The sequence below is a fragment of the Chrysoperla carnea genome, chromosome 2, assembly GCF_905475395.1.
Source record: "Chrysoperla carnea chromosome 2, inChrCarn1.1, whole genome shotgun sequence".
NCBI classification, from domain to species: Eukaryota; Metazoa; Arthropoda; class Insecta; order Neuroptera; family Chrysopidae; genus Chrysoperla; species Chrysoperla carnea.
In genome coordinates, this window is record NC_058338.1 from 98,091,596 (window position 1) to 98,105,775 (window position 14,180).

General features: G+C 30.0%; 1 protein-coding gene across 2 annotated transcripts in view; it reads left to right on the forward strand.

The window, feature by feature from the left end:
- The window catches only part of LOC123291681 (arylalkylamine N-acetyltransferase 1-like), a 45,522-nt gene that overhangs the window by 27,164 nt on the left and 4,178 nt on the right, over nt 1-14,180 (forward strand). For both annotated transcript variants that reach the window (XM_044872050.1, XM_044872051.1), the window contains one exon: nt 2,929-3,243. In XM_044872050.1, coding sequence (XP_044727985.1) covers nt 2,929-3,243 — 315 coding nt within the window. The remainder of the gene's footprint in view (nt 1-2,928; nt 3,244-14,180) is intronic.

Consider the following 14,180-nt stretch of genomic DNA (forward strand, 5'->3'; position numbering starts at 1 on the left):
AAGAGTATACCATTATTTTCATAATTAAATTATCTTTCTTCTGATATCAATTTTCATCGCTTAACAGATCAATGTAGATATGTTAATACTGTAGCAGCTAAATTAACCGATCTGTTAAGGGGGGACAAAAGACTGAGATAAAAACCAGAAAAAAACCATATTTTTGTGATTGTTCTTACAGAGTACGATATTTATTAATATTTTTAAACTTATGGTACATTATTAATCATTATTCTAAGAATATTCTGCTACATGTTCATAAATAATATTGAAAATTCAACCAGGGGCAGTGCCGAGAATCAACTCAACTCAAAAAAAAATTTTCCATGTGGTAATCAGGTAATCAGGATGATTGCTTCATCTGAAATAATCTTTATCTTGAATTTGAACAGAGGAATTTACAAAAGATTAATTTTTTAACTTTTGGTGAAGGTGCAATCAAAAAACTCTGATTTCAACTTGGATTTTTCCCCAAAATTGCTCTTTTTGTTAATTAAACTAGTGAAAACAAACAATTGACTGAGTTGGTTGTTGAAATACCATGTATAGGAAGTGTTGATTACTCTATCACATTACACATGTCACACATACATAACGGATAATACCATATTAATACATACTATAAAATTTGTATCTAATGTGTGCCCTTGTGAGTAAACAGTGATGTTTGCAAAAAAATGATATAAATTAATTTAAACTTTTGTTCTATCTCTAACCGTTTACAAGATTAGTCTTACGGACTCGATTGCTCATTTACGAACTCGACCTCACTTTTTACGTCCCGAGTGCGCTGTAAAAATAAGCTTGATATCCTTTTTCATTTTTGAGTTATCGTGTTCACAGACGTTGAGTTATCGTTTTCGTAGCATCAATATTTTTAAGCGTTACATACTTGAGATTAAACTTAATATACTATGTATATTTCATATATACAAATAGATGATTGAAAAATAAATAGATGATTGAAAAAAATCCTTCGTTCAGAAACTAGTATTTAGTATGTAAATGAAGTGTCGCTTAGGCGTAACCATTTATGTCCGCGGTATGCTTAGGGTAGTGAGTTCGATTCCCGCCGTCGCAATAAAATTAATTTAATTAATAGTTGTGATAGGCTGGTGTAATGCATGGTATATGCATGAAGGAGGTGCACCCAGCCTCTGAAATTAAGGAGCTGATAAATGAAATTATCAGCGGAAAGGTGGTAAAACACATTTATGGTATCACAATGAGCTCGATAGTCTAAGTGTGCCCTTCGTGGGCAGCCAAAATAATCTAACCTAACCTATGCAAATGAAGTGGGCAAAGTTTAGGCGAAATTGGTCGAAGGTTTTCAACAGATTTTGACTACCGACTTCTAAAAAAAAAATTGACAAAACGCGATTAAAGTTTGATACAATAATAAAATTGAGAAAGAAATGCATGTTAAAATGATTAAATAGAGAAAAAAGACCGCCCAGAGACTCAATTGTTTAGAACTCGGAAAGTTTTGCTCCTAATGATTTTCTGATAATATTTCTTATAGGTTTAGTATCAGAAACAAAAAATAAATATTAACAATACCCATGAACATTTTTCAATAGACAAGATATCATAGGCGTGTTTACCAATAAAATTACATAAAAACAAGTGAAAACAAACAATTGACTGAGTTAATTGTTGAAATACCATGTATATACTGTGTTGATTACAATGTCACATTACACATACATACATGTCACACATAGACATCTAACTGATATGCCCATATAATACTATACAATTTGCGCATAATTTGCGCTCTCAAGGGTAAACAGTGACGTTTACGAAAAAAATGCTTCAAACAAAAGTTGTTTATTTTTATATTTTTTACATTTAAACTATTGTTCTATCTCTAACGGTTTATAAGACCCAATTAACCTATGTTGCTCATTTACGAACTTGATCTCACTTTTTACGTCCTCAGCACATTATAAAAATTTCAGCTTGATATCTCTTTTGGTTTTTAAGTAATCGTAAACAATTTATCATTGGACCTAAGCAAACGAACCACACCCATTGTCACATAGTTTGTTAGTTTACGTACAATAATTTAATGTTTTTGCAAAATAATATAATCCAACTAGCTGTTACCCGCCCGCTTTGCTGGGCAACATCCCCACTTGCACCCCTCCCTCCATATTTACTTGCGTTGGATAACAGTTTTGTAATGTACACGTCATGCTCTTTTATTTGATACCCCACTTAGGTATATTTGTAAATATTCGATATTTCCTTCCCACTTTCTCGCTACACCTTTCTACCCTCCGAAGGTTAAAAAAATTTCTAAATCGTTCTTAGCTGACCTCTACTTGGCAAAAGGAATATTCCTCCCAAATTTCAAGTCTCTAGGTATTATAGTTCCAGAGATATCGTGATGAGTGACTATCTATCTATCTATCTATATCTATAGAAAGTCTCCTATATATTTATAAGATTGAATCATGTTATAATTTTTAAAAATCCCTACCTCAGTTGAATATTATTTTAAAAAAATTTATTAATATCTTCTGATTATCATTGGCTACTGGTTATCGAATGATAGTCGGTGAATAATCAAATTTATCAATTTTTGTCATACCTGTAGCTCCCAAATTAGGGCTCAGATCCAAATTTGGAAAAGGGTTTTTTTGTTGCTCTTGATGAGCTTATTTTGGGAAGTTAGGTTTCTGCAGTTAATAACAGAACACGTTGTATATACATGGTATAAATATGTCTCATCTGAGGTTATGAGAGTAGTGAAGGTCCGCCGTCTCTTAAACTGTTTGGTACCCGATTTATGTACAAAGCAAATGGTCCAATATGTTTCCATATAGTAACTCAATATATTTCTCGCTATAATTTTTACTTTATTTTTTTAGATTTTTCGAAATAATTTCAAAATCTAATCCGCACTGTAATATTGATTTTCAGATTGGTGATAACATTGCTGAACAATTACATAATTTAAACATGTCACATCCAGCGCATCCACACCATCAAGCTAGTGAAGACTCAATGATGAGTGTGATACAAACCGATGATGATATTGAAATCTGTCTGATACAAGATGATGATATTGAAGATGTTTTAGTATTCTTACGGAAATTCTTTTTTAAAGATGAACCATTGAATGTTGAACAGAATCTATTAGAAACAGAAGATGCAAGATGTTTGGAATTAGAGGAAATATGTACGGAAACTATGAAAGAACATTTATCATTTAAAGCCACGTCAAAAGGACAAATTGTAAGTACTCAATACTCATTTACAGTCTTTATTTAAGGTAGTCGCTCTCTTTCGCGGATCCACCCATATAAGCATGATGGGTATGCCCATCACCTAAATAGATTGATGACTTAATAAAATTGTAAAAAGACAATGAACCGCTTCAAATAGTTAATCTACTGTTCTTAATTTTATACTAAACCCCTGTCTGAAAATTTTTGGGGGAAACATTTATTTTGTTTAAAAATTCGTTTCAAAGCATGTAGATATCAAAGATCGAAAAAATCATAGCGAAAACGGTAGAAGACTACTTTCGGAAATCAATTTACCTACCCTTATTAGATTCTGTTATCAATAATTTGAGGCAAGGATTGTCTCCGGAGCAACTCGACCAATTTCAATTGGAAGTTTTACTATCTGAACCAAATGTTGGTGTCAAAGACTTGAATAATTTAGACTTTTTAGTGTCCCGTTATAATGAATTTAAATATATAACTTATGTATGTTTTTTCAGCCCCTTTAAATTTCCTTTAGTTTGATACCCTAATCGATGTGTTTGGTAAATTTATTTTTATTGAAGTATTACTATTTCGCGCCAAAATCCGTCATTTTCCTTTTTTTCAAACGCCTATCTAACACGACATTTTACTGTCGAAATCCATTGAGCCGTTTTGAAGATACAAAAAAATAAAAAAAACTTTTAACAAAAAGAAAACCGACTTCAAAAGAAAAACTTTTTCCAAAACAAATTTATATGCACTAAAAAATAAAAAAATAACGATAATATAATGTAGTTAATATTATTGTTATTTTTGGAGTCGATGTCAGCCAAGCTAATGTAGCAAACTATTCTGTCAGAGTTGTTTCCTTGTCTGGCACCGACTTCAAAAATAATAATAATTTTAACTACATTATATTATCGTTATTTTTTTACTTTTTAGTGCATATTAATTTGTTTTGGAAAAAGGTTTTTCCTCTGAAGTCGGTTTTCTTTTTGTTAAAAGTTTTTTTTTTATTTTGTGATTTTTAGTGAATCTGAAGTACACTAACTAATTTTTCACTAAAAAAAGAATCATTGAAATCGGTTGGCGTGATATTGAGTTATTCGTCCTCTTGTCATGTATACTTAATGCAAATTTAATACTTTTGTCGTTTTCTCACGGATGGCGTTGTCAAAACTAAACCAAAATGAAATGGGACCACACGGGAAGCACCAGCTTTCAAATAGATAAAGAATCATCAAAATCGGCTCACCCAGTCGAAAATTCTGAGGTAACAAACATTAAAAAAAAAATACAGTCGAATTGATAACCTCATCCGTTTTTGTTTGAAGTCGGTTAAAAATAATAAAGAAATTTACAAACATACACACATGCGTCCATAAGTACAAGATACGCGTAAAAAACATAATTATTTCTTGACAGAAAAATTTAAAATAATTACACATTTATAATTTCATAAATCTAACTTTACTAATCTAATTGGATTTTGATATTTTTGCAAATGGCTATTTTTATACCATGTATAGGAGTTTAGTCCCAAGTTTGTAACACTTAAATTGATTCTATGAACAATTCTGGTATATGTGTTCATAAAATCACCTAATTAGTCCATTTCCGGCTGTCTGTCTGTCGTCTACCCGTATGTCATCAAAATAACTCAAAAAAGAGATATGAAGCTGAAATTTTTATAGCGTGCTTAGGACGTAAAAAGTGAGGTCGAGTTCGTAAATGTACAACATGGGTCATTTGGGTCTTGGGTCCGTAGGACCTTTCTTGAAAACCGTTAGAGATAGAACAAAAGAATGTTCCTTATAAAAAAATAAACCACTTTTGTTTGAAACATTTTTTCATAAAAATCACTGTTTACCCGCGAGAGCGCAAATTATGCACAAATGTTATAGTATGTATTATATGGGAATTTCTGCAGCGATCTTGCCTGCTATCGAACCCTGAACATAGAAAAATAACCTCAAAATCTCAAGAAAACCGCTGTACATTTTCAACTGTCTCTGGTAACTTTTCGAAAAATGAAGGAATTGAGTTAAAATTCTGGAAAAAATGTAACTTATGATCTAAAAGAAGGGTGGTAAATTAGTCCGATACATACTCTCAATTTTTAGAGAAACGAATTTTTCTGAAAAATTTCAACAGCTCATACAGTTCAGGCAAATCATCGGACTTAAATTTTTTTTTAAATTTTTAATTGGATTTTTTTATATACCTTCAGATGGTGCGTTTTAGTTTTTCAAAATCTGATTATGAGCCGAAACATTTTTTCTTTTTATTCGTCTCAATCCGATGAATTGAAGCAGATATATTTGTAACGGACACATCTTTCTGTTAACTATTAATTATGCAAGTAATTATTAGTATGTATGGCTTACCATTTTATGATATGTCATATATTAATGAAGGCTGTGCTGTTGCATTTACCATAACAACGTAAATAAATCATTCATTCCGATTAATTAATTATTTTTTTCAAGCAAGATATAACTGATTGTTATGTATTTAAGAAAACGTCACCAAAGAAAACAATGTAGAGATAAAAACTGCCTGCAAAAGGTCGCTCGGATCGTTCTGAAATCGAAAAACTCGTTTTCTGTATTTTTGACAACATAAGAAACTTATTTTTTTTTTAAATTAGCCATTTGCCAAAATTTATCCAATTTCTTATCAAATTCCGCTAAATTTATTCTACTATTAGGCAACTATGGTAGAGTATTGTGGTGGTAATCATTGGCCCTGAGTCATTTATGCTTAGCCGTTTACTATTATACTATTTTTTAACTTTCCAGAGGAAGTTAATGTAATGGGGTCGATTTTGAAAATCTCCAGTTTTACATATTTCCGCGGTTGCAAGGCCGCGATATCCAAATCAAACTTTTTCAATGTGATGTCTGTGTGTGTGTGTGTATGTGGGTGTGTGTGTGTGTACATATGTGTGTATGTTCGTTCGGATTCTTTCGTCTAGATTATGTCGCGAACCAGTTATGACTTTAACACATGACTGAGCTTATTCGAAGAGTTTTCAGCAGACTTAGTTGAGCCGTTTTTTAATGGTAATAAAAAAACTACGAAAAACCTTACCAACAAAATTGAAAATAGGATAAAATTTGACATTTATGTATAAAATTAATGATCATTTCGGCATAAATTGCAAGACATGTTCAAAACATGATCTTTAAATGTTAACATGACCTTTTTATAACTTTTTATTATACTGGGAAGTTTTTCGTGTGGACCTCGAGGGTCGCGCCAAACTCAATTTATTAAATATTTGTACTGGACATCTAACAAGTGAAAACAAACAATTGACTAACATAATTGTTGAGTTACTCTGTATTGAAAGTGTTAAATGTCAGTGCTTGCATAATTTTTTTATAAATTAGATTAGTTTAAAAAACCAATTTTCGCGGGTTTGCGGTCGCAATTTATATGGTTTTTTCGAAAAATTTTGAGACTATTTTCTAGAATTTTTTTCCTTTTTCGAAAATTTTCTTATCTTGTATAGTTTTGGAGAAAATAGTTTGTTCTATCTCTAACGGTTTAAAAGATAAGACCCAATGGACCTATCTTAGTCATTTACGAATTTTAACTCCATTTTACGCCCTGAGCACGCTATGAAATTTTAGCTTGATATCTCTTTTTGATTTTGAGCTATTGTGATAACTCACGGGCAGACAGACAATCGGAAATGGGGACTAATTAGATGATTTTATGAACACCTATACTAAAATTTTGTTCTTATCATCAATGTTTTTAAGCCTTACAAACTTGGGACTACAATTAGTATTCCTTGATTTACTATATACAAGTTATAAAAATAATAATGCTTGAACATATAGTGAATTGTTGAAAGTTAATTATTAGAGTGATATCATTAATTATCATTAATTATATAAAAGCTTAAAACGATTTATTAATATTTTATAAATTGTTTAAAACTTTGTAACCTTGCACGTCCTTTTGTAACCTTGCACCTGTACACACGTGTCTACTTTATCTTATCGACAATCTACCTTTGTGTACAACTCATTAGAAAGCATGTACTCTCAATTTTTTGAAAATGTAACGTAAAAGTTATTATCATCCTTTATCGCTTTGCACCGAGGGCGGAAAAATTTTTTTATTTTAATTATGATATTAAAAAGTTCGAATTTAAACATTATTTTGCATGAAAACGTAATTTATTGCAAATAAAATTTGGCCTATGATACTCGCTGATAGAGTAACTTTCTACAGGTAAAATAATTTTTAAAATCGGTTAAATATTTAATTCAAAAATGACGAATATCTAGTTCGATGCTAATCACCCCCAAAGTAACTTTCTAGTCCTTTCTAACCCCGTAAGGCGATGAGTTTCAATAAAATACGAAACATGTCTTCCATTAATGAATGTTTACGCAAAATTTGAAGTGATTGGACCAAGGAATCACGTTCCATACAAATTTTCCCCCCGTTTTGCACACACTTAGGAGTAGAATTTGCGTTGCTCCATCAGAAAGTCAGTCAGTCAATTATACAGATATGATAAAAAAAACTGGAGCGATTGATTTGTTTTTTTTGATTAGTGTATAATATATATTTTTATGAACAGAAATTGGATGCCAATTTTGATACTTAATATATGAATAAGAATCAATAAAATTAATTCAAATTTCTATCTTCAATGGTTCTGCCCGCGACTTTTTCTACCGGTTAGAACTTTATAGAATATAATATATAACTGTATAAAATATACTTTCAGACTTTCAATTTATAAAGAAGCATTCCTTACATACCGATTGTGAGAATAATAATTAAAAATCTCTGTAAATATTTACCATGCAAACGTTGATCTATTTTTGTCTATAAAATTATTAAAATGGGTTTTCCATGCACATTCCCTTTTTAATCCCTCAGGAAATGAATTGCCAAAAATCCTTTCTTAGTGCTCACTTAAGTTATTTAAGGAACGTGTGTACAAAATTTCATGCTTCTAGATCCAGCGGTTTCAGCATGTTATTGAATAGGTTATATATAGATTTATATTATAATTTTTATTGAAATCATTCTTACTCGTACATAACCTACAATATATTTATTTTCTATAAAAAAACACCATTTTTAAAATGCAAAGAATTGATTCAATAAATATTCATAGCATAATTAATGAATATGATAATATTTAACACGCGAAATATTTGACATAATGTAGAACGTGTGAGCAAATCTCTCATCATATGACTATAAATTGCCGAACGGTTGATGAGATTGCTGGCGAGTGGTTATCCCAATAGACTGATATATATTTTTAGCATCACTTCCTCCCATACATTCTGTACGTATGTAATACGTATTAATTTGCATCTAATAAAGTTGACGTCTTTATAAACATGTTACATACATGCATAATATTATTTAATAACTAGGTCAACACTACATATAATTTTGTTTATACTAATTTATTGTTTTATTTAAATAATAAAATATTTAATTATTTATTTATTGATAAATAAAAACATAACAACAATTCATCTACAATAACATACTACATCTAATTTAAATTAATTTAACTTGCTACATTGTAGTTTTAATTAAAGGAAATAAGAAATGAATTTATAAAGCATATCTATATGTATACGGATTACTGAAAAATAAAAATTAGGGCTTATTCACAAAAAAGAGTCAGTCTTAATCATCTCGTCAGGTTGGTAATATCAGAGTTTTCATCAATATGTTTATCGTTAGCAAATTTTTCATAATACCACTAATTTAAATTTAACGTCCAATCTTGCGATGAATATCCAATGATCTTGTCATTGTCTAAAAAAGAGAAAGTACTAATCAAGTGAAATTTACAATATTTAAAAAACCACCGATAAATTTTTCGGATACGGAACCCTAACCTCGCACTAGAACCATATCTAAGAACACTCTCAATTAAATTGTCTTTTTTCCTTAAAGCCTTTTACAAACTGAGCCATTTTGGCGATCATCGCCCATTTTTTTTTATTTTTTTGTGTACGAAACCCTAAAGTGCGAGGCACTTGAAACGTATCTAAGAACACTCCACACCATTAAAAAAACCTTTCAAACGAATCAAAATCGGTTCATCCGTTTAGGCACTACGATTCCACAGGCAGGCAGGCAGCCAGGCACACATACATAGCGATCAAACATATAACACCCCTTTTTTTAGCTCCGGGGGTTAAAATATGCAAACATTTATCCGTGAATATTTTTAAGATCTAAGCGCCGTGGTATTAAAAAATTGACCCTCTTCTTATAAGGTCACTCAGCTGATCATTTTCATTGAATAAAAAGCTTATAGAATGCATTGAGATACTTATTTATTTTGTAAAATTTTCTATTAATGTGTTTAAAGCGTGCTTTTGACAAATAATCCCGTTCGTTAATTAAAAATATTCCTCTCCTGTATATTTGTAGTGTTTTTTTTGTTACATTATCGTGTTATCTTTTTCTTGTAAAATCGATTGAACAAGCTCTCAATTTTAATGTAAGAATTGTTACCGAAATTCCCAATTTAGCCAAATTTCCCTTCGGTCAATTTAAAATGCAATTATAAAATTCATATTATTTATGCTAATTGCATATTTTTAATTTCTCATAAATCAAATTAGGTCACAAAATTTTCTGACGCTCTAACAAATCGAATGTTGAAAATCGTATTCAAATTCTACTTACTGCACAAATTTTCCGAACTTTGATCATTTTTAGTGCTTCGTTTCTTCGTCTAAAAGTCTTCCTATAAGCAGGATTGTCGAATTTGGAATTCAAATATTTTTTATAATACAGAGGAATCTCAACAATCGGAATCGTCTAGTAATCGAAAACCGTTAGCCCACCCGTACTTTCCACATCGCTCTCTACAGTCACTCAAAAAAGATACTGTTTGTTTGTATATACATTCATTAATTACGTAAGGATCCGAGGAGGAGGATACTTAAAAATCTCCACATGCCCTTGCCTGGTAGAGGAGATGGGTATAAAACTTATTTTTACGTAATATTTTGAACTCAAAATTTAATAATAGAAATATAATTCCATTTCGGATAACGAATGGTCTTCTTCATTCTATAATGTACACTTCGAATTACATCTTAAACCTTAATGTTCTGTTAAAACAAAAATGGTTTGCTGCTAAATTGTCTCATTTTCTTTGATTATTAGCGAAATGAAGTATAATAATTTTTCATTGAAAAATAAATAAATAGCTTTTGATTGGTTTAAAAAAGATGGCTTATTTATAGTAAAAGCTGGTTTCTGGATTCACAGGAATTGTAACAATAGGCTTGTTGACTCAATTTGTTTTATGACTTCAGGTTGAGAATTCTCTCTACAAGGGCAGAAAAGTTAAGTTGGTTTTTGAAAATTTTTAAAAGTACGCAAAATATGAACGTTAAAATTCCTAATTAAACAAACAGGAAGAGTTTTGAATAGTGACGTCATATAAAATGCATATAAAACTTTGTTTTACTAAAAAAAGATGGGCAACAATCTTTGAATGCTTATAACTTCTTCGTTTTTTAATCAATTTCATTTCACTTTCAAATTTTGTCATGGTATCAAGTCTGGTTTTACATTTTTATGCGTTATATAGCAATGCGACATCAGGCAACTACCGTATTGTAATTAATAATGAAAGAAAGTGATTTGATAATTAAATGCACCGATAAAGACAGAAAATTGTTTTGTTTTAATCTTAATAAACTTTCACATTATTTTACAGTTTTTAGTGGTAAATTTGCACGACTAGTGCATGCCTACAAACTTTCAGTGCTCTGTAAATGCATGTATTTTTTTATTTTTCAATTAAAAATATATCAGAAACTAGGTGTCAAATCGAAATATGGTAAGGAGCTTTTTCGTTTGTCTTGATAAGCTTATTCAGGAAGTTCAATGTTCTACGGTTAATTATAGAACACCATGTATACCATACAATATTTTTGACTCTAATGTCTTCTAAATCATAAATCTGAGTGTTTTTTTTATCAAATTTGGTTGTATTGAAGTAATGAGAATGAACATGCCTATTTAAAATAAAAGCATGGCTTATAACATTGAATATGGGTCAGTGATACTTATATAGGTTAAATCGATGTAAATGGATTTTTGTCTTGTATACGTGACTTATGAAATTTACAATCATTTTTACACACTACGTAATATTTTAGTACATGTTCGTGACATGAATCTAATTTTGTTAATTTGTATTGGATTGTGTACAATTTTGACTATCAATACATCATCTATATCGTTATGTAGTAGTATCTATAATAGCGGCTGCATGCGACTGTGTCCGCGTAGCTGATATTAGACATTGTAAAGGATACAACTAATCAATCAAGATCTCTATTTGTTACTGCGTATTCAAAAAAAAATAGCTTAATAATGTGAAAAATCACTAAAAAGTTAAAATAATTTTATGAAGATTATTCTTTATGGGGGGAAAATAGAGGATCAAAGTTTGTATGAAACTTCTTCATTTTTGAAGTTGGTAGGTACATGACCATTAAGCATGGATAGAAATAACTGTATCTTTTTTTTTTACAAAAACGGCGAAGTTTTCTTTCATTGCACATTTTACCTCCTTAAAAATGAATTTCCATTAAACAAAGTGATTGTAAATTTTTGTCTCAAATCATGAGCACAACTATCAATTTTTACATTTCTAACTTCAAAAAGGACAAAATTGCATACAAATTTGCATCCCTATTTACCCGACTGTCAAGGAGTGGTTATAGTTTTCGCACGTATCTTGTATGTATGTATGTTTGTAAACTTCTTTATTATCTCGTATCTTCCAAATGGCTCAATGGATTTCAACATTGAAACAATCATTAATTCGTTTCAAATACCCAAGTGTTCTTAGATAGGTGTTTAGGTATCAAAATAAAGGAAATTAAGAGATTACAAAATTAAGGATTACAAAAATATATATCAGTTATATGCTTAAATTTAATTAGGAACAAGTGAAAACAAACAATTGACTGAGTTAATTGTTTTAATACCATATATAGTCAGTGTTGATTACTCACATTACACGTATACATGTCACCCATACATAGCTGATATTCCCAAATAATACACAATACACAATTTGCGCCCTCACAGGTAAACAGTGATGTTTATGAAAAAATGTTTCAAACAAAAGTTGTTTATTTTTTGATAAGGGACATTTTTTACGCTTAAACTTTTGTTCTATCTCTAACGGTTTAAAAAAAGAGCAAGACCCAATTGACCTATGTTTCCCATTTACAAACTCGACCTCACTTTTTATATCCTGAGTACGCTGTAAAAATTTCAGCTTGATATCATTTTTCGTTTTTGAGTTATCGAGTTGAAAGATGACAACCGAAAATGGATTAATTAGATGACAACCGAAACATGGATTTTTCGGATTAACATGCATTTTCGGACAACCGAAAATGGACTAATTAGATGATTCTATAAACACCTATCCCAATTTTTTTTTTTTCGTAGTATCAATATTTTTAAGCGTTACAAATTTGGGACTAAACTTAATATACTATGTATATTTCATATACAGGGTGTTCTGTTATTGACTGCAGATCGTCGGCCTACAGAATAAGCTCATAAAGACAAAGGAAAAAGTCATTTACCAATTTTGGAGCCCTAGTTTGGGCGCTACAGGTATGGCAAAAATTGATAAATTTGTTCATTCACTGACTATGATTCGATAACTAGCAGCCAATGATAATCAGTAGATATTAGTATCTATCATTTAATAATATTAAACTAAAGAAGGGATATGAACTGATTTCAATTGGATTTTATTATTTTAAAAAAACATTTAAAAAATGTATTTAATTGGTTTGGTCGAATCCTACTTTTTTTTTTTTATTATATTTTTCCAAGAAAACATTAGATTCTTAGAAAAAAAACAAATTAAGTCATAAAAGGCGTGGTTTTAATTTAACATAAACAAACAAAAACACGCCTATGCTGACGTAATTTGTTTTTTTACCAATTGCATTTTAAGTTTTAATAATTTTTATTGTTTACGTTAAATTAAAACAACGCCTTTTATAACGTAATTTGTTTTTTTACTAAGAATCTAATGTTTTCTTGGAAAAATATAATAAAAATAAAAAAGAGTAGGATTTGACCAAACCAGTCAAATACTTTTTTAAAATGTTTTTTCAAAATGATATAATCCAATTGAAATCAGTTCATATCCCTTCTTTAATTTAATATTATTAAAAGATAGATATTAATATCTACTGATTATCATTGGCTGCTGGTTATCGAATCATAGTCAGTGAATGAACAAATTTATCAATTTTTGCCATACCTGTAGCGCCCAAACTAGGGCTCAAATCCAAAATTGGTAAATGACTTTTTCCTTTGTCTTTATGAGCTTATTCTGTAGGCCGACGATCTGCAGTCAATAACAGAACACCCTGTACACATGGTATAAAAATAAATTGGTTCAAAATTTGAATATAGTATAATAAGAGGGTTTTTTGGTGCTGGGACACTAAAAAGTCTAAAATAAAATAAAATAAATAATTAAATAAATAAAAACCCGACTGCGTTAAATAAAATATGAAAAGAAACAAGTCCAGTAGTTTACATAGCTACTTTAATAGTCAAATCTTCCCAATAATGAGCCACGACTGTTAAAGTCCCTATGTAAACTACTGGACTTGTTCTTTTTTTCAGATTTTATTTAACACATTCAGATTTTTTATTATTTTAATTATTTATTTTATTTGCTTCCTGAAAAATGAATTTTTTTTTAAAATAGTGGGTAATACAGTAAACGTTTGTTTTGAACCATGAGCTCAAATATCATTTTTTACATTTCTTATTTCAAAATTGACCAAGTTTGAAACTTTTAACCCTCATTTTAATTCCTTAGGAGATATTTGATTGAATATTTTCTAGTCACATATTTTATTAAAACAACTCGATAATCGGCAAACA